Here is a 22,807-nt window from a genome sequence, read left to right on the forward strand (position 1 = left end):
TTAAATTTTAATATTGCAAATAAAAAATAACACGAAATATTTCCCATATCACAAATAAAAACTATAAAACATTCTACAATATAAAACAAATATTACATAGAAAAACTCTTCTAGAAAAGGTACATAAAAATCACAGATTACATGAAAAAAATATTATAAAAATATACAAGAAAAATTTATTCTAAAAATTGCCATACATACAATTTACTTCTTTATTAATATTTGTTGTCAACCTTCTTGGTTTGCTCAATAGCTGAGCGATGATTTGACCTAACGATCTGGATCAAATTCAAGTAATGGTTTTCCAAATAGATGTATGGTCTTCATAATCTGAAACGTGTTTAATTGTCACAATATTATTCATTACGCTGAAAGCTCCCTCAGCTTCAGCACTGCTAATTGCAATGGTTTCCAAGATATTTCTGGCTTTCTTAATTGAAGAGGGAATTCCACTCGATTTTTAAAATAAACTGTCTTCGACAAAATCTCTAAAATCATTAATTTTTATTTCATATTTTATCAGAAAACTTAAATTTCTGATTCGTTTTTCATCATATTTCCACGGAGACCAAAGTTCTTTCATATTCCACGATTCCGGGTAGCATATGTTTAAAATTTCTTTCAATTCCTCATCGTCAATGGTATCATTATTTTCTTTATTTAATTTAAAATTACTCTGATTAAAAACTTATCCTTAACGTGTCACGAGGTAATTTTTTAAACGTGTTCTTACTTTCGATTCCTTCAAATTCTTTCAACTTCAACAGGTTCTCAATTTTAGCTTCATAATTTCCTTCAGAATTTTTTTAAATTAGTGATAGCATTGACAGTTAGAATAATTAATTTATCTACATTTACTAGAGTAATGCTGCGATTTTGTAAACTTTCTGAAAGGTAAGAGAGCTCCTGCAAGATGTTGATCATTAGTGCTAAATCATTAAATATTCCAGATTGATAAGTCGGTTTAATAATCCAGAATAGTTATCTTTCTGATTCGAAATGTTTGCACAAAGCGGGATAATCCCTCCAACCCTCAATTGCCATCCACAAGCTACAAGCTGCCCATCGTGGCCCGAACGAATCCCGGAAAAAATATCCCATTATTATAATAAGATTATTTAGTAGGTAAAACTCCAGATCAGTGATTGACAGGTGCCACTCACCGCTTTCCCCACTCACTGTCCTACGTTGATATGCCAGACTGTTTTCAACCCACTTGATGTTTTTAAACCGCGATCGTTTACCGATTGTAAAACAGCTGGATTTGGGGAGAACACCCATCTTCAGCTAAGGCCACCAGGAATCTGACTATGGATTTCTGAATACGTTCCAGTTGTTTTATAAGAATTTTGGTGTGAGGATTCCAGATTTGAGAGGCATATTCTAGAATTGGGTTGATGATCATTATGCAAGCTGTTTTTATGAGCTGTACATTAGTGAAATCGAAGCAGATTCTTTTAACCAGTCCAAGGGATTTGGAGGCCTTAGCTGTAGTTTTATTTACATGTGTTTGAAGTTTCCCTTCTCAGAAAACCATACTCCCAAATCTGAGACCTCATGTATTCTCAATAGCTCATGATTATTAGCTTTATAGGGATAATTAATCTTATGTTTTTTGTGATAGTCTGTGACAGACATGGTACAGCATTTGTTTAAGTTTAGTGTTAGACCATTGTTTGTGATCCATCGGGTGATGGTGTCTAGTCCATTTTCCAGTGATTCACAGTCTTGTGTTGTTTTGATGGTTTTGTATATTTTCAAGTCATCTGCATATGAGAGCACTTTGATGTCAACATGTTGCATGCAATCTTGTATGTCGTTAATATATACAGCAAAGAGTAGTGGCCCCAGAGGAGAACCCTGTGGGACTCCCCTTTGTATATGGAAAGTGGAGGAGTATCTTCCTTCAAAATTAACTCTGCTTTTCCTGTTTTCAAGAAAGTTAGACATAAGTGATAAGGCATTACTTGATAGACCTGTGTTCTTTAATTTGAGGCAAAGCAACTTATGTGGTACTGAGTCAAAGGCTTTCTGTAGATCAAGGTATATAATGTCTATCTGATTGTTATTGTCAAGGCTAAGTTTTATGTCATGTTCAATGGAGAGTAGGTTAGTCACAGTTGATCTGCCATTAGGAAGCCATGATGAATGTGGCTGAATTTATTTTTCATGAAGGAGCAGAGTTGAGAGTAAAGTAGATTCTCAATGATCTTGCTTCTGGGATTAGATTTGTGTATGGGTCGATATGAGGAAGGTGTATCTTTAGCCCCCTTTTTAAAAAGAGGGGTGATAGTGGTTTCCTTTAATATTCTGGGGAGTGATCCCTTATTGAAAATGGCCGTGATCAGATGTATAAGTTGTTGTTGCAATATAACAAAGCAGTTTCCAGAGTGCCATAACTTAATTTAAATTTGTTGAGGGTATTCAGTAAAATCTCTGAATTGACTTCAAATTGTGTCAGGGTATCACTGAAATATGAGGAGGGAGAGGTGTTGTCAAGCTTACTGCTGTGATCAGCTTTTTCAGTATATAGTTCACTGTAGAAATTTGCAAATTCATCTGATTGAATGTTCTTCATTTTGTTCATGTTTTTTTTTGTTTTTTATAACCCATTTTCCACTTCCAGAATGGACCCATATCATGCCAGTTTAGCATTGCATTCTGTAGGTTAGCTAAGTGATTTTGGTAGGCCAAATTGATACTGTTTTTTATTTGCCTTCTTAGATTGGAGAACTGAATGTAAATGTCATGTCTCTGGGTGTTTTTGAAATTGATGAACATTTGTTGTTTTTTCTTGAGTAATTGAATGATTTCTTTTGTGAACCACATAGGAAATTTATTAGTGTTTGCCTTTGCATGGCTCTTGGGTGTATAGTTTTTGATAATTAGGTCTAAGTTGTTGTACAGCATATCCAGAATTATATCTGGGTCTTGACTCCTAAATAATGGTTGCCAGTTGACATTTAAGATTTCATTTCTTATTTTGTCCCAGGGGGCTCTCCTAAAATTGAAGGAGCATTCCCTGACTTCACTGCTGATATATTTGGTCTTGATATCAAAGTCAGGCAATAAGGCTAGATGATCCGATTGGAAGTAATTGGGGGTATAGTTAATATTTATGTCAAAATTCAAGTTCTAATACCCATTAACATACTATTACATCTTGGGAAATACAATGTGATATGTTCTCTACTATATGACTTCCATGTTGAATCCAACAGATGCAACATTCTACAATTGGGCAGAGAACAGAGAAAGTCTCTTCTGATTGACTCATGATCTAGGTGGACATATGCAAGATTACAGTTTAGAGCCTTTCTCAAAGAAGACATGGATATTGGATCAAAAATTATACCACCCAAAATAATAAGATACTACAACCCACTCAATGTGCATTTCTTTTGTCAATAAAAATTATTTCTAATATGCATAGAAGAATACATTAGATACAATGGGAAATATACCTAAAACTTACATGGCAGATTCTTCATTATGCAAATGCACACTCTTATTTATAATGAAGCTCTCCAAATATATCTGATATTTGACACAATCATCACCACCCATGGGTGGTGATAATTGGTATATTAAAATGTGTTGGAAACAACCTTCAAATAATTTTGGGAGGTGGCAGTCTAGACTGATGAAGAATTCATAGTTTGCTCTTGGTGCAGTACACATCTGTTTCGAACACTGTTTTATTTTCTAACACTACCACAAGGAATAAACCTACTGAATAAATTGACAGTTATTCATATATCTGTAATCTAACTTTAGCAGTTTTATGTTATCCTAAAGAGCAAATCATTCAGTATCAAACAATATATAACAATATCGAGCAATTAGACTTCACACCAGCCGGTATTCAAATAAATAAATTTCAATACTGCAACTAAAACACTTTATTTACAATAAAATAAAATAAAATTACAAGTATATAGAATAAAAATAAAATGGAATTGTAAGTTAAAACTGATGTGGTTTAATTTACAATAAAATATGAAATGTAAAATAAAATATAATGATAAAAACAATGAAATAATATACTAAAATACCGTAACACTTATAGCTTTTGGAGAACAGCGGTCTCCTTTTTCAACAGCATATTTCTGCTGTGCAGCACATCCTTAAATAGCAGATCCACGGCACTCGTCACATGGTTCCTCAGGAATATGGTTGGAATTTCCCATTTGCGCACCGGAACCGGAAATGGCTTGGGAGCGCACTAGCTGAAACCGTTCATCCCTTCCAAGAGCAACGGTTTCAAAGAGGGGATGTAAGCGTACACCCCTGTCTCTATTAATGGTATTGCTAGCTGCCCTTATATGTAAACTCTCAAGCCATTTATGGTCCCAGAACCCCTGTGCATGATCCGTGATGACAGCATCCTCCGGGGAAATTTGATGTTGCTTCTCCCAGAAGTGTTCTGCCACAGCAGACTTCCCGTAATCTGCGGACTTTATTGCACTCATATGCTCCCCCAGACGGTCTTTCAGTCATCGGTCTCAAGCCGATTTACGGTCCCAGAACCGGGGTTCTGGGAATCATTGTTTTTATCATTATATTTTATTTTACATTTCATATTTTATTGTAAATTAAACCACATCAGTTTTAGCTTACAATTCCATTTTATTTTTATTCTATATACTCGTAATTTTATATTATTTTATCGTAAATAAAGTGTTTTAGTTGCAGTATTGAAATCTATTTATTTAAATACCAGCTGGTATGAAGTCTAATTGCTCGATATGAATTGTCCGAGCCTTGTAGGCCTATTTGGAGATAACATATAACAAATAGTCTGTTGACTTTTAAAAATGTTTCGGTGATGTCATAACTTGAAAACAACTGGATTCAAAACATTATTCTTTATCAGAAACACACCTCACACAACTTTTTTAAAACATATTTTCAGACAGCAAAAAAAAAAAAAAAAAAAAAATTAAGATGACATTTTCCATTTTCTCATATTTTTACTTCAACTTATATAATTAATTACAAACAACTGCAAAAAAAGGGCCTATCCACTTTTTTTTATTTATTTTTACATTTCATCATTTGAGACTCACTGTTGTTATTTCGTTTCCGGATCTGATTCCAACCTGTTATGGCCTTCCATTGAAAGAGAGTTTGTCAAATGGAACAGCATATCAAATCAGTGGGTTCAGGTATTAGAAAGATTTCTTGAAATTTAAACAGAAATGTGTGCTAATCAAAAAACAAGAATATATTGTGTATGTTTTAAAATTGAAGAATTTTCTGACTAATGGTGCAAGACTGGTTCCATATACCTCTTGCACCTGCATAAACCTGGCCCTGCCTTTAAAGATGCAGGTTGTGTTAAAAGTTGTGTTATTTTCTTAAAAACAGAATAAAATAAAGATATGAAAACATTAAAATGAAAGCTAGTTGAAGAAACATTATTTATAGAATATTCTACATTCTATAAGATCTGTTCATACATGTACCTGTGTGCCTCTACACATATATACACACATGTTGGCAGTATCAAGCAATAAATGTTTCTCCCACCCTTCAAAAATCAACTATACTGTACTGCTATTTTCTTGTATGTTTATGTGATGAACAGTTGCATGGATAAGCCAAAAAATGAGTGATTTAAAATATCTTTATTTCTCTGTTAACATGATATGGACGTATGAATGTGTATTAAACCATAAGCTATTAAAATTTATTTCATCAAATGGAGCATATATGTATTTCATCACCAACATAGAATCATAATACCATAATTTTTACCATTCACTAAAGAGAAAATGGATAACCTTTTCATTAAGAAAATTAACATGAAATGAGTTGTTATAAGCTGAATAGTTCAACATATTTTTAAAAATATTCTTACTTTCATACTTTTCAAAATGAATGTTCATATTAATACAACTTTATTTATCATTTCACATTTATGGTAAATGCCAAATAATGAAACAAATGGTTATACTAGCATCTGGGTCACACTTTATGAAACAAATAACCACTGTAATGCAAATGAACTATATTTTTAACTGGTCCAAAAATAAATCACAGAGATTTCTTTTTTGTCACAAGATGGTTCGTGTCTCTTATTTGTATTATAAGGTTCTTATTTCTGCTATTAACCTCTCTAATAGATTATTTCAGCAGTATCAAGGGCAGTTTATTTCAGTCTCTTTATCAAACAATATATAGAAATCGAAAAGTGAATTAATTATATCAGCACAGGAATAAGTTTTACATTACTTTATAATTCAGAACAGAATAGTTTATAAATATTTTATACACAAAAAATGAAAACTTTTAGCACTTCTTAAAACAAAATTTTGGGTATATTAATTAACATTTATAAAAATATTTCACATTAAAAAAAAAAAAAAATTTGAACATGTTTAAAATTATCATGTTATGCTAACTCTGAAAATTGGTGATAAACATGTTTTATAATAAAGCATAATATACCAAATTATGCTGGATATCACTATATACCTTAAATATGTATATCTTCTCTCCAAAATCCTTTAAAAAATCAAGAAAGCTGAATATAATTTCAATATATACTTTCTCATAATCTTCCATAATTAAAATTTTAGGATGCTTATTGGCCATAATAAAGACATTCCAAATTTGTTTGCCAATTCATTAAATTATCACACTAACAACATATCAAATTCCACAAATAATTTTGTTTATTAAAAATGGGACGAAATTGAAATTTGGTTTATAGTGTAATTGGTTACATGTGTGCTGTCATAAGCAAGGTAAAATATAAATTGAAACTGGTTGATTTTATGGACCTAAAAATAAAAAGAATAGACATTCTTTTTCTCCCACCATCCTTGGGGGGGGGGGCAACATATATGTAATGATTTAAACGAAGCAATCTTTAAAAAAATGAAGTGAATATGAGCACTGCAGTTTAAGTCTATACTGTGCTCCCTTAGTTTCTTGCCCCATTGCCAAATGAATAAATCTAACAGCTATAATGCACTACAAACTTTTCAATAATCATACAGATTTTTATTAATTGTACATACAAAATTTGCAATTTTCATAAAATCCCAATATTCAGAATAACATATTTATCTTTGTATAATGAAATGGTGTATCAACAATGCAAAGAAGTCAATGTGCATTAAATATACATTTTTTTTTTATTTATTTAACTCTAACTGAATGCCATGGAAGGGATTTTGATGACTGTACAACTTGCAATTGGCTCAAACTGCAAAAAATATCCACACTTTGTTAGTATCTGCACTCAAGCAACAGTCAAACTAGAATTACACGGATAACAAAGTGGAATGCATCAAATAACATTGCAAACCTTTTTTCTTCTGAAACGTTGTGTCAATGACCTTGCCCTGCCAATTAACTCTATTTTTCAGCAGACAGGCAATGTACTGAACCAATTCACTTCTCTGACTTCCTTAGAATCCATTTTCTATTAAAATTTTTTATTGTAATTATGACTACCAGCTTACTGTTAGCTCATCATGTCATTCATTAAAGCATTTACTATAGTTGGACCTTTTAAAGAGTCATTGATGTCCCTTCTAAACACTGATAAGTTTTGAGTGAACCTGAAAATCAGAGTGTGAAAATTAGTATTGCATAAAATGAAAGCTGCCTGTCATTTTTAAAAGAGTTTAACTAATGTAAAGAATTTCATAATACTTTCATTAAAGTTATTTTGAAATTATTCAAAATATCTTTTACAGACAATACTGAATAAAATGTTGTTGTAGATAGTACATAATTTGCAACATTTATAAGTCTATTATTATTAGTAGGAGCAAATGATGCAAGAAAACAAACAAGCAAAAGCCAAATAAAAAAAAAAAAAAAAACACTTCTCATTTCACCTGACCAATTCCTCTTTAACAGTTTATTTAGTTCTCCCTTGAATTTAATCAAACTATCCGCCTCCACAATAGTAGATGCCAGTTTGTTCCAACAATCAATCACTCATGACTGAAGACAAATTTCATACATCCAACTCAACTATCCTTGGAAGGATTCCACTAGCATTGAGCTTGCATGATTCATTTAAGGCATTAGATGCCTCAAATAGATCCCCTTGCAGGTGTTTAGTCTCCAAACACTGCAATTTGCTAAAACTGAACCTTTTTGCTCCTCTCACCAATCTTTCTTTTCTTCTCTGTATCCATTTCAACAGATCCACATCCTTCCTAAAATGAGGCTTGCAGACCTGTATACTTTAACCATGCTTTAACATTTACCTTATATAACAGGATAATCACCACCTGATCTCTGCTAGAAATTCCTGTAAATCTAAAAAAAAAAAAAAAAAACCTCATGAGCTGTAAAAAAAAAAAAAAAACACCCATGAGCTGTCATCACAGCCTGTCTGCTTTGCTCAAACAGCTTCTTAACTGACTGCCTCATAAATAAAGTTAGAGAGGCCAACGCTGTGTATGAGAAAGAATTAGCTAAGAGAGCAAAATATGGGGAAGAGAAATTTTTCATGTTTGTGAATACAATGAAGAAGAAAGCTAATCAGATTGGACCTGTGGGCACTGAGTGTGGAAAAGACTTAGATAACCCAGCTGATATTGCAGATGAATTGAATAGGTACTTTGCATCAGTCTTCACTGATAAATAAACCATCATGCTGAGAAGAGGCTGTAAGAGTGAGGATGAGCCAAATGAAAGTAGTGACATAATTACTGATGACCGTTTATTAGAAAAACTTTGAGCAGAAAGGCAAGTAAGGTTCCTGGAGTTGGTGGCATATACCAGGTACTTTTGAGGGAGACCTCCACGGAGTGTATTGAACCCTTGAGGTTAATTATGAGGGCATCTATGGACTTGGTGGAGATTCCTTTAGTTTGGAGAAGTGCCAACGTATTGCCAATATATAAAGGAGGTTCTAAGAATGAAGTTGTTAACTACAGACTGGTTAGTCTGACTTCAGTCATAGAAAAAATCTTAGAGGCAATAATTAAGGGTGCGATCCAGGAACAAGAAGATAAATATGGCATTTTAAAGGTTACACACAATATGGCTTTGTTAAGGGAAATTCATGTTTAACTTACTCATTAGCTGGACATAGGGAACAATTTCGATATAGTTTATTTGGATTTTAGCAAAGCACTTGACTTGGTGTCTCATGAGAGGTTGCTGTATAAGCATTGAACAGGTTGGGATTACTGGTAAGGTCCTAAGATGGGTTACTGAGTGGATGCTTTAGCATTAGCATTAGTTGAGGCATATGATGCAAGAAAGCAAGCTTATATAGCATCAGCCAAAAAAAAAAAAAAAAAAACATAACCATTTCATCCATCCAGTCACTCCAATTGTTTGTCTAGTTCAGCCTTAAATTTATTTAAGCTATCAACTTCCACAACAACAGATAGAACTGACCGCATCATAAATAAAGCTAGAGAGGCCAAGGCTGTGTATGAGAAAGAATTAGCTAAGAGAGCAAAATATGGGGAAGAGAAATTTTTCGTGTTTGTGAATACAATGAAGAAGAAAGACAATCAGATTGGACCTGTGGGCACTGAGCGTGGAAAAGACTTAGATAACCCAGCTGATATTGCAGATGAATTGAATAGGTACTTTGCCAGCAATCAACTACCTTCTGGCTAAAAGCAAACTTATGAACATCAATTCTACAACTATCTTTCGACAATTTGAATCTATGTCCCATCAGGTTCTTAATCTGAGCAAGCAAAAGTATCCCGTCAGCATTGAGCCTGCTCAAACGATTAAAGACATTATACACTTCAATCAGATCACCTTGCAGGTGCCTGGTTTCCAGATGCTGCAACTTGCAGAACTTAAGCATTTCTTCGTAAGCGCACCCATTTGTTCCTCATACTAATCCTGTTGACCTTATCTGTACTCGTTCTAGCAACTCTACATCCTTCCTAAAATGAGGCCTCCAGACCTGTATGTAGTACTCAAGGTGTAGCCTGACCATTGCCTTATACAAAGGGATAATCACCTCCTTGTCACTGCTAGCAAAATTCCTACACAACATCGACAAAACAAAAAGACCTGCTCTGTCAGCCTGTCTGCACTGCTCAGAGAACATAATATCTGACTGCACTTACCCCCCCAGGTGTTTTTAATTCTCAACCTCCCTAACTACAGTTGTACCATACAGTTGGTAACTTTCTCTTGGGTTACTGCTACCTATATGCAGTACTTTTCATTTTTCAATGTTAAACTTCATTTGCCACTTCTCATGCCATCTGTCTAACTTTTCTAGATCCCCGTTGCAATAGCATACTGTCTTTACTGTCAACAGCATTAGCAAAGGCACCTAATGCAAGAAAGCAAGCCTTATATAGCATCAGCCAAAAAAAACCCCCTTATTTCACCCATCAACTCACTCCAAATGTTTGTCAAGTTCTGCCTTGAATCTATTTAAGCTATCAACTTCTACAACAACAGATGGAAGTTTGTTCCAGCAATCAATCACCTGCTGGCTAAAGCCAAACTTCCGCACATCTATCCTACAACCGTCTTTCCTCAATTTATATTTATGCCCTCTCAGGCGATTATTTTGAGCAAGAGGAAAAATCCCATCCGCATTGAGCATGCTCAAACCATTCAAGGCTTTATACACCTCAATCAGATCACCTCGCAGATGCCTAGTCTCTAGACACTGTAATTTGCAAAACTTAAGCCTTTCTTCATAAGAGCAACCCTTTGTTTCATTCACTAATCTTGTTGCCCTTCTCTGTACTCGTTCCAACAACTCTAAAACCTTCTTAAAATGAGGCCTGACCACTGCCTTATACAAGGGGATAATCACCTCCTTATCACTGCTAGAAAATTTCCTATATATCATTGACAAGACACCATGAGATACTCTTGCAGATTGTCTGCACTGCTCAGAAAACTTCATGTCTGCGTGCACAATTACCCCAAGGTGCTTTTCATTCTCTACCACTGTAGTCACATATCAACTCTGTGGTACCACAGAGTTGATACGTGACTCTGAGATTACTGCTTCCCATATGTAGTACTTTACATTTGTCAATGTTAAACTTAATTTCCCACCTCTCAGTATATCTGCTCAACTTTTCTAGATCCTGTTGCACAGTGTACTGTCATTAGTGTTATTAACAACCCTGCGAACCTTTGTATCGTCTGCAAACTTGGACATTATGCCTGATATACCATCATCAATATTATTTATAAATACAGAAAACAACAATGGACCCAACACTGAACCCTGAGGGACTCCACTAATAACATTAGTCCCCGAAGAGCAGTATCCACTGATTACCACTATCTGTCTTCTCCCACTCAACCATCCCTTTATCCATAGCAGCAATTTTCCTCCAATGCCACATTGTTCCAATTTGTGCAGCAGTCTTCCATGTGCAACAGTATCAAAGACTTTTCTAAGATCCAAATATATGATATCAAAGTTATTCTTTGCATCCAGTTCCTTTGTGACTACATCATAGTATCCAATCAAATTAGTCAGACAAGACTTCCCCTTAACAAACCCATGCTGTGACCGAGATATAACTGAAGTCTTGTCTAGACGATCCTGCAATGCTTCTTTAACCAGTACATCCATTAATTTCCCTGGAACAGAAGATAAACTAACATGTCTGTAATTACTTGTGTCTCCCTTTGATCCTCCTTTGTGGATTGGGGTCACATTTGCACATCTCCAGTCCATGGGTACCTCCCCTGAGTCCAGGGAAGCTCTCGTAATTATGGCTAAGGGTTTGCTTACTTCCTTTGCCACCTCCATTAATACAACTGGATAGATTCCATCCACTCCAGGTGACTTTCTTGTGTTTATCTTCAACAATTTCTCCTCCATTTTACTCTCAGTAATTACAAGATTATCTAGCTTACTGTCAGAGTTTAATACACCTCTGGCATTCCCTTCCCTGAATAACTCCTCATGTGTGAAGGTCGATGCAAAATATTCATTTAGTTTGTTAGCTACCTGAGCAGGATCATCAACAGTTGAAACATCAATATCAAGTGGACCAATCTGACTCATCCCCTTCCTTCTAGAGTTTACATAAGTAAAGAACTCTTTGCTGTTTTTCTTTGCATTCTTTCCAAAGATTTCTCATAATCTGCCAAATACATCACTGAGTGCAATTAATGCCACACAATATTGTGAATTTTTAAAAAGTTGTAAACAGTATTTACTAATAGGATCATTACATTAATTAACTTGCTCATTGCAATATTCAATCAATATTTCATAACTTTTTACTAAAGCATCAACTGCAAAATGTCTGGATAACAATCTGACTTCATTTAATGGTCAAAAAGACACAACATCGTGTTTTGTAACCTGGGTTAGTTCTAATTTTTCTTTTTTCATGCTAGACCCGCTAAACATTATGTATACAGTTCTAAGCAACTTCTCTATATCTTGCAGAATAGATACATTTTTCCATGTGTTGTCCAATCTTCTAAATCTTCTCGGTGTGCAACACAATGTTGTTCAGACAGATGTAATATTTCCTTTTTGAGAATTGCTGCTACTCCATTTTCCTTCCAAGCATAACACTTGCTCCATCTGATGTGAACATTACCATCTTTTGAATATTAAAGATTATATTCGTCATAACTTTTTAAAATTTTTTCTTAAATGGACATATTGTCACAGTTTGTAAGCTTCAAAATACCTCCAAATACTGTTTTGTAATATGTTTCAATTTTCATTCAAAATTTAAAATACAAAATTAATAATTTCTGTACTGAAAATCAGTACTTTTGTCTACAATTAACGTGTAGAAAGTAGATTTTCTTATTTCATTCAGGATATTTTTTATGATAACAGAATTTATACATTCAACAAATTCAAATGAATAATTTTTGCTTCTCCAATTTTTAGGTATATCTATAAATTTTTCCATGTGTTCATGAATGTCTTCTACAGAGCTCACTGATGAATTAATTTTTATGGCTAATATCACATCATTAATTAAAACCGTCACCATATCAAAATTTGATTTCAATCATTCACTTCTTTCCTTTTTTTATGTTATGTACTTCTGCAGTTTCTGTCAAAATACTGAAAATTCCACCTTTTTTTCAGATTACGTAACTTGGTAACTGCGTCTATATGTATCTTCTGACTTAGATGCCGTTTTAAATAATCTAGTTTCCATTCTCCCCATTTTCTTCATTGTACTGAAAAATATCTCCTAGTTTTAGGCTTTTCTTTTTTGTTTGATGATGGAATTTCAGCATCAATTTGTTTTAAAAGCCAATCCTTTTTAAATGTTTTGCAAGTTTTTTTTATTTACAGTATTTACGTCTTCAGTTTTTCTTTTCGACATTTTTTATCAGAAAAATTTTAAAATTAAAGTATTTTATAAAAATTTAAAAAAATTTAATTTTTTATATTTTACCTTCTTTAATAAAATATTAAGTAATACTAAACGTTTTTGGTTCATCATCATCAACAAACTCTAAAGGCTTCACCTTGTCACTGCAACCATACATCTCTGTCTACTGCTGAACGTTTCATTTCCTCATATCCCCTAAAGTTCATTTTCCTCATTAGGTTTTCCAAAATTTTCTTCCTTGGTCATCCCCCTCCTTTCTTTCCCAATATTATTCCTTCTGAGATATTCACTAAAAATTTAGATTGTCTTTTTTGTCACCGTCGTGAGTAGCTGTCGCTTTTCTTGCATCTCATTCAAGACAGATTCGTTGGATCGTCGCTCGGTCCAGCTAATCCTCAACATCCTCCTCCAGACCCCCACATCTCCAATGCCTTCAGTCTCTTGATACCTTGCTTGCATAATGTCCAGGTTTCACTTCCATACAGCAGCACACTCCAAACGAATGACTTAGCAAAATTTTTCCTGGTCTCCCTGTCAATGTGTCTGCTGGTTAGAATATTTTGCTTGTTACTAAAAGCTTGCTTGGCAAGGGTGATTCTTCTTCTGATCTTTGTAGCACACCAGTTGTCCAGGGTAATGAAATTCCTCAAATAAGAAAACTGTTTCACTTGTTCCACTTTGTTGATGTTTGTTTGAGGTTGTTCATCATTCTTGGTGATGACAAGTATTTTTGTCTTTTGTGCATTTATCTTTAGATGTGAATCTTGTAGCCTTAATGATAGCCTTTCCAACGTCTTACACAGCTTCTGCTCTGTGTCAGCTAATAATGCTAGGTCGTCTGCAAATCTGTTGTCCATTAATCTTGATACTCTTTGCTTCCTGCTTCATTTTTGTTATGGATTCCTCGATGAACGTGCTGAAAAGGTACGGGGATAAAGAGCAACCCTGCCTCACACCTCTCCTGATCCTTGCTTCCTTTATGGTACCATTAATATCTATTTCAGTATGTTGTGTCTTGTACAGATGCAGGATAAGCCTTCTGTCTCTCCATTCCAGGCTAAAGTTTTTCATGACTCTGAACAACTTCTTCCAATTTACGTTATCAAAGGCTTTTTGTATATCAACAAAAGCAATGTATGTTCTCCTATTCATTTCCATTCTTCTTTGAAGAATTGTTCTCATTGCTAGAAGCACCTCCCTTGTCCCACATCCAGTTCTGAAGCCAAACTGATCTTGATCAATGACCTTTTCTATTCTTTTCTTGATCCTGTTCTTCACTACATTCAAGATGATTTTGGATGCAATGGACAGTAGGGTTATAGTTCTGTAATTGGCACAGTCATTAGCATTTCCTTTCTTTGGAAGAGTGATTGTTCTGCTTTTATTAAAATCTGTGATTTCACTACTTTCATAGATTTTTTGTATCACTTGATAAAGCCTATCTTTCATGTCTCCTCCCATATTCTTGAGTTGCTCCGCCTGGACATTGTCTGGTCCTGCTGCTTTCTCATTCCTTAATTGACTTAATGCTAACTCAAATTCACTCCTTGTAATTGTTGGGTGTTTAGCGTCCTCTTCCACCTTGTCTTCTGTTTCAATATAGTTGTTCTCAGCAATTGTTTCTTTTCCACAGTAGAGTTCTTCTAGATATTCCTTCCAACCCTCACCAATTTCCTCTGGGTCCATCAGTAAGATTCCTTGTTTAACTTTAATCATCGTGCTCCTTGTTTTGGGATTGTATTGTAATGACTTAATCTTTCTATATGCTTTGTCTGTTCTTCCCTTTGCCAAGTCCTCATAAATTTTAGTCTTCTGCCATTTTATTCATCCAGTCTTGTTTTTTTACTAGCTTTACTAGCTTCCCGACATTTGGTTGTAATTAGGTTCTTTGTGTATCTGTAGTTCTCCTGACCTTCCACTGTGGGTGTTTTCCTATATTTGTTACGTCTTTTTTTTATTTTTTTATGAGTTCTAGTATTTCTTACGTGATCCATAGTTTCCTTAGACCAAAGCTCCTCCTTCCTAATGTCTCCTGCGTTACTTTTAATATACCTTTCTTTATCAAATCTCAGTTGATTTCTCCTGTTATGTTAGCTATGATTTCATTTGTTTTCTCTTCGTAATTCCTCTTAGCATATTCATATTGTAATTTATCCAAATCCCAGTTAGTCCTTCCAATTCGTTTGAATTTCTTAAATCTATGATTGTACTTTGCCACCACGAGACAGTGGTCACTGTCAACTTCTGCTACAGCATAACTGTGACTCGATTTAATTTGGTTGCAATATCTTGTCTTTACTAGTATGTAATCAATTTGATAGCATTGTATATCACCTGGTGCTCTCCAGGTGTACCTTCTTCTTTGTGGTACTTCAAATAAGGTATTGGTTGTCACCATATTGTACTGTTCACAGAAGTCGAGCAGCCTGTTTCCTCTGATATTCCTGTTTCCAAGTCCAAACTTCCCAACTCCTACTCTATCATATTGCGATCCGACCTCGGCATTGAAGTCTCCCATGATTACAACATTGTCACAATCCTTTGGGGCGCCTCGCTGGGCAGGAGCAGCAGTGCGGGGCACATGCTTCTTGATTAGACCGGGGTTCGAGCACATGACCACCAAATACGGAGGATGCGGAAAGGTCTGGGAATGACCACCGCATATCCCCTGAGCAATATGGCCTCAGTTGCTAATGCTCCTAAAAAAAAAAAAAAAAACCAAATAACAACCATCCTTTGTCAATTTCAAGAGGTCTTCGATTTTCTCATACGTCTTCTATTTTTTGGTTAAACATTAAAAGAATTCTGGATCAGTAGATCCAACGATATTCCACCCACATTATTTTAGGTATAAATTAGAAAAAATTAATACGTAAAAAATTCGACTTCGAAAATTTTCACAATCAAAATACATTCCTTATACACCTACCCCCACACATACTGTGTATGTGTGTGGTTGAATGGACGGAATGTAAAAATGCTGACCTTCCCTATTATATGGTATTTATATTATTTTTATAACAAACTCACCTTAAAAACATATAATATCAACTACAGCCGCTACAGTCCTTTATATATTCGTAATGTAATAATTTTTTTCATATAATTAAAAATCAACACATATAACTTTTCACTATGCTCTATGTATTTGTAAATAAAAGATGTGGGAACATGTCATGCAATAGCGAATCTTATGGCATGAGCTATCCCCCTTCCTATATCATTCTTCCACTAATTTTCCTCTCGCCACCTACATATATATCGGCTGTGTGTGTGTGGGAAGTAAAAGCACCTGTGCAACTTCATAGAAATCAGTGCGTGGCCACGCACGCATGCAGCTTAGAGGGAACCGTGCAGGTGGGCTGAGACGTGGAAACTGAAGTTTAACATTGAAAAATGCACAGTATTGCATATGGATAAAAGTAACACCAGAGAAATTTTTTTATTTTATTTTTTTTAATTTTTACTTTTATTATTTTTTTTAATTTATTTTTTTTTATGAAAACCCCAAACACGAATTAGAACCTATAGTACTTAATACTGTGCTTGAGTTGGAGGATGAGAAGACAAAAGAAGATATCTGTTGACATTAGACTGTAATTTTCAGGAAATACGTGTGAAGGAAGGTTGTTCCAGAAAACGGCAGTTGAATGAATAAACGAGGAAGATGAAAAGTTCATTCTGTGAGTTTGAAGTTGGACAGTAAATGGATGTTGGCTGGTGGCAGCACGTGTTCGGACTGTTTTGAAAGAGAGAGCAGGAATTACAGAATCCAATTCAGAAGAACAGTGCCCATGGAAGTATCTGTAGAAAAGGCATGCAGCAGAAACAGTACGTCTATGAGACAGAGAGTGGAGGGGCTCTGTTAGAGAGGAGTCATTAATTAACCTAATTGCTCTCATCTGAATGGAATCTAGAAGCCTGAGAGAGAGAGGTTTTGGGGGCACTGCCCCCGATGTGGGAACATTATTCCACGGTAGGGCAGATTTGCGATTTGTACAGAGTGAACGCTGTTTGGAAGAAAAGTAACGCCGACAGCGAAAGAGAAAACCAAGTTTTTTAGATGCAGAGGAAACAATATTTGTAATGTGCTTGTGCCAAGAGAGAGAGAGAGAGAGAGAGATTAGAAGTCAGGGTAATCCCCAAGAGAGATATATCATTTTGCCTAGAAATCTGGGTGTCACCAAAGATGAGCATAGGAGCAGAAGAATCCTTTTTGCGAGATATAAGACAAGAATAAGTTTCAGAAAGACTGAAATTAACTAATTTGTCTTTGCCCCACTGGAGAATTACCTGGAGATCAGCATTTTAGGAATTGGTAGCAGATATTTGAGAAGTTGAAGCTGATTGAGCAGGGCAAGGTTTCTAAAAATGGAAAGTGGAAATGCAATGTTTTTTTTTTTTTTTTTTGATTTGGTAGTTGTTGGCGCATCGGCTTCTGTGGCCATATTGCACCTCCCAAGGTTTTTTTGCAGTACTTTGATCCAAGCCCGAGGCGGGAATCGAACCCGCGACCTTTGGGTTGCCGGGCAGGTACTTTACCCACTCGGCTAGCCCGGTCGGCGAAATGCAATGTGCTATCATCGGCAAAACTATGGATAGGATTTTCAGTCAATGGAAGAAGGTCATTAATATACAAGAGGAAAAGAGTGGGGGAAAGAACTGAACCTTGGGAGACACCAGCATTAGTGGAGAAGTTAGAAGACAGAGAGAGCTAAAATCACCATCAGTGAGCGATCAGAGAGAAAACTGAATAACCAATTACAAAAGACAGTTGGCAAACCATAATATGGAAGCTTGTTTAGAAGACTTTCATACCAAATACGATCGAAAGCCTTTCAGATGTCAAGAGCAACTGCTTGTGTTTCACCAAACTTTTCCATTGAATTTGTCCATATATGGGTAACATAAGCCAGAATATCACCAGTGGATCGACACTGATGGAATCCATACTGGCGATTATTGATCAGATGGAAGGTTTCTAGGTAGTTTAAGAGTTGACGGTTAATTGATTTCTCCATTACCTTAGAAAGAGTAGAAGTAATTGCAATGGGACGATAATTGGATGGGAGGGATTTGTCACCCTTTTTAGGAATGGGCTGGATATTAGCAAATTTCCAAGCAGAAGGAAAAACACCTTTGGAATAAGAAAGTGAAAAAAGGCGGCAAAGAATAGGAGTAAGTTCAGGAGCACAGGTTTTGAGAACAAGTGGAGAAATACCATCGGGAGCTTTCTTAGCAATAAATACCTTGAACTTTCTTAGCATCAAGATTCGTCAAAATCCTTCTGACATCTTTGGCTGAAGTGACAACAGAACCTCCTGGTTTTCACAGAGGTGGGAGCAGAGATGGGCAAAAGTTGCGGCCAATAACTTTGGCAAGATACCAGAATGCTCGGATATCATTAGAGCAAGAAGCAAGTTTTCTACTATTAGCCTGTTCAAAATTTAGTTTGGACTGATTAATGACTGCTTTACAATTGTTGCGAGCTTTGGAGTAGGCAGAAAATGAAACAAGAATTGGAAACAAGCCAATTACGATATGCAACGTTCTTCTTTTGAACAGCCTTAGCACATTTATTGGAAAACCAAGGTTTAGATAAAGGACGAGATTCTAAAGTGGAGTGTGGAATAAAGAATTCCAGTCCTACAAGAATAATTTCACTGACACAATCTGAGCAAACGTTGACATCAGAAGTTTTGAAACAGTAATCCGACCAAGGAAAAGAAAAAAAGAAATCTTGCAGGTCATTCCATTTTATATTCTTGTAATGACAAACAATACGAGGTTGGGAATGGCCATGAGATAAAGGCTCCATTGTAGAAGAGACAATCACCGAGTTGTGATCTGAGGTATCTAAAGGACCAATCACTTCGACCGTGTAGGCTGTATGATTTGGATTGTCCGGGTATTCTTGTGGGTAAATGAACAATCTGTACAAGGTCGTTAGAAATTGCACAAGCCTCAGAATCTCGACTAGCTGGGTCGGTGTGACAAGAAAACGGATGCCAGCTGGAGTTGTAAACATTAAAATCACCAAGGAAAATTACCTCACTTTTAAGAAAGTTGGACTGGAGAAAGTCAAGGAGCTCCAAGTGATTAGTGAAGTTGGGAGAATGTTAGAAACAACAGATGAATTTGACACAATGTGGTAGAGAGATTTTAAGCAAGAGAAGATCGAAAAGAGGAGATTCCAAATTACCAAGTCACTGACAGGGAATATCGGAACAGATATATGCACATGTACCACCCTTGAGGCAAAAGGAATCATACAGCGAATAATTTGGGCAACTGAGATGAGCAGTAGTTGAATCAACTGATAACTAAGTTCTGTCAGAAAAAGTACATGTGGTTCGAGAGACTGCAAGTGGAAATGGACATCGTTGAGATAAGAATCGAGACCACCTATATTTGTGAAATTAACTAGGAAGTGTTTGGGAGGTTTAGATCTTTTCGCAGATGAGCTTACTCTATTAGTTTGACAATTCATGGTGTATTCAATAGCAAGGAAAAGTGGGGGCGGGGGCATGCTGTATGAAGTAATGAAATTTTTGGATATGGTGAACACGTGGTAAGAATCATGGTATATCCAGATTTTTGAAATAACGTGGCCTCGACAATTGTGTATGCACGGAGTGGAGGGAGTCTGTGCATACACACTACACAGACTCCCTCCAGTCACTATCTGGCAGAGCAGAGGTAGCAAGATTATACACTAGCTGATCCGGAAACCTCCTAAAGAGTTACCAATAGTTTCGGTCCGGTGTACTAACTAGCGGCCGGCCTGCGAACACCATTTTAGAGCTGTACCCTCGAAATGTAAGGAAGATTGGTTCTCGCCATGATGTTCATCATAACCTCAAAAGTTATCAGTCATACTGCATGATGGAAGAGATGGGGAAGGGTTGGCCGGAACTTAGCTCTGGAGACTAAACATGGGTTCCACCACTTCAAGCCTCCAATAAGCAAAGTGGTGGTATTGCACCAGTTGATGAGAGTCAATTCATCAACCAGTGCAAATGCAAAGTAACCCCAGAGAAACGTACCAACTGTGTGGTACTACACTTAAGGTTGTAGAAAATGAAAAAGACCTGGGAGTAATTGTGCAGTCAGATATGAAGTTTTCTGAGCAATGCAGATCAGCTGCCAGGGCAGGTCATGGGGTTTTGTCAATGATATATAGGAATTTTGCTAGCAGGGAAAAGGAGGTGATTGTCCCTCTGTATAAGGCAATGGTCAGGCCACGCCTTGAGTACTGCGTACAGACCTGAATGCCTCATTTTAAGAAGGATGTAGATTTTCTTGAGCGTGTACAGAGAAGGACAACAAGATTGGTGAGGGGAATGAAGGGATCCTCTTACCAAGAGAAGCTTAAGTTCTGCAAATTGCAGTGGCTGGAGACTAGGCACCTGCACGGTGATCTGAATGAGGTGTATAAGGCCTTGAATGGGTTGAGCATGCTGAATTCTGATGGGATCTTCCACTTTTTAAGATTACGAACCTAAGGGGGCATAAATTCAAATTAAGAAAAGACAGTTTTGGAACAGATGTGCGGAAATTTGCCTTTAGCCAGCGGGTGGTTAATTGCTGGAACAAACTTCCATCTGTCGTTGTGGAAGGTGATAGGCTAAATAAATTTAAGGAGGAACTGGACAGGCATTTGGAGGGAATGATGTGATTTTTTATTTTTTATTTTTTTGGCTGATGTTGCATAAGCTCATACACTTGCTTTCTTGCATCACATGCCACTACTCTCTACCATCTAGTATTGCCTGGTAACACAGAGAGGTGACATTCCTCCATGTGGTGTGGGCACCACACCTCGACTCCTGCTTACATTGGTTCATATCTTGGTGGTTACCCAGTGTGCTTGTGCATGGAGGTTATACACAGGATTACTAACAGTCCCACGATCATGAAGGTGCAAGCAGAGGACTTGGCTGTCACAGACCGTCAAGACTTCGCCGAAATTGGGTCTACTTGACTTGAATGTCACCCATATCTTACTACACTTAGAATGGTAGAAAATTAAAAAGATCTGGGAGTAATTGTGCTATTAGGGAAAAGGTTGGTGATTATCCCATTGTATACGGCAGTGGTCAGGCAATGCCTCGAGTACTGTGTACTGGTCTGGAGGCCTCATTTTAGGAAGGATGTAGAGCTGCTTGAGCAAGTACAGAGAAGGGCAACGAGATTGGTGAGGAGAACGTAGGGGTCCTCTTACCAAGAAAGACTTAAGTTCTGCAAATTGCAGCATTGGAAATTTGCCTTTAGCCAGTGGGTAGTTGATTGCTGGAAGAAACTGCCACCTGTCGCGGAAGTTGATAGCTTAAATAAATTCAAGACAGAACTGGACAAAATTTTAGAGGGAATGGATGTGTGTAATGGTCGTTGGTTTTTTCATTTTGGCTGATGTTACATATGCTTATTTTCTTGCATCACATGCCTCTATTACTGCTACCTATACTCTATTAACACTAAAAAAAAAAAAAACCTAACATTTGACCCATCTATTTGCTCCAAAAGTTTATCCAGTTTTTGCTTGAATTTATTTAATCTACCAACTTTCAGAACAACAGTTGGAAGTTTTTTCCAGCAATCAATCAACCACTGGCTAAAGGCAAATTTCCACACATCTATTCTACAACTGTGTTTCCTCAACTTGAATCTATGTCCCCTCAGACTCTTAATCTCAGTAAGAGGAAGAATCCCATCAGCATTCAGCTTGATGGGATTCAACCCATTCAAGGCCTTATACACCTCAATCAGATCACCTCGCAAGTGCCTAGTCTCCAGACGCAGCAGTTTTCAGAACATATACCTTGCTTGGTAAGAGCACCCCTTTGTTTTCCCTCATCTATCTTGTTGACCTTCTTTGTACTTGTTCTAACAACTCTACATCCTTCCTAAAATTAGGCTTTCAGACCTGCACACAGTACTCAAGGTATGGCCTGACTATTGCCTTATACAAAGGGATAATCACTCCCTTATCCCTGCTAGCAGAATTTCTGTATATCATTGAGAAGACACTATTAACTGTTCTGGTAGCCTGTCTGCACTGCTCAGAAAACTTCATATCTGACTGCACAATTACCACCAGCTCTTTTTTCATTATCTTCTACCCAGAGTATAGTACCACACAGCTGGTACATTTTTCTGGGGTTGCTTCTAGCCATATGCAGTACTTTGCATTTCTCAATGTTAAACTTTAGTTGCCACTTTTCAGAACATCTGCCCAACTTTTCTAGATCCTGTTACAGTAGCACACTATCATTAATGGCATTAACAACCTTGTCAACCTTTGTGTCATCTGCAAACTTTGACATTAAGCCTAATACACCTTCATCAATATCATTGATAAATATACAATACAACAATGTTTATGGTAAATCCCTGCTGATTTGTCATAAATCAAATGCCATTTTATATTCATTATAATGACCTATTCTTTAGAGGCACATCTAAATTACAATAAATTTTTATAATGACCCAAAAGTTTTCACCAC

The 22,807-nt window shown here is 36.2% G+C and overlaps 1 protein-coding gene across 1 annotated transcript in view; it reads right to left on the bottom strand.

The window, feature by feature from the left end:
• Positions 1-7,169: 7,169 nt before the first annotated feature.
• Ranbp16 (Ran-binding protein 16) overlaps positions 7,170-22,807 on the bottom strand; it is a 902,587-nt gene continuing 886,949 nt past the window's right edge. Inside the window, exon 26 of the mRNA XM_090384993.1 lies at positions 7,170-7,574. Coding sequence (XP_090241119.1) covers positions 7,478-7,574 — 97 coding nt within the window. The 3' untranslated portion in view covers positions 7,170-7,477. The remainder of the gene's footprint in view (positions 7,575-22,807) is intronic.

Source organism: Mastigoproctus giganteus, chromosome 11 (assembly GCF_048544385.1).
Source record: "Mastigoproctus giganteus isolate SK-2022 chromosome 11, ASM4854438v1, whole genome shotgun sequence".
Lineage (NCBI taxonomy): Eukaryota > Metazoa > Arthropoda > Arachnida > Uropygi > Thelyphonidae > Mastigoproctus > Mastigoproctus giganteus.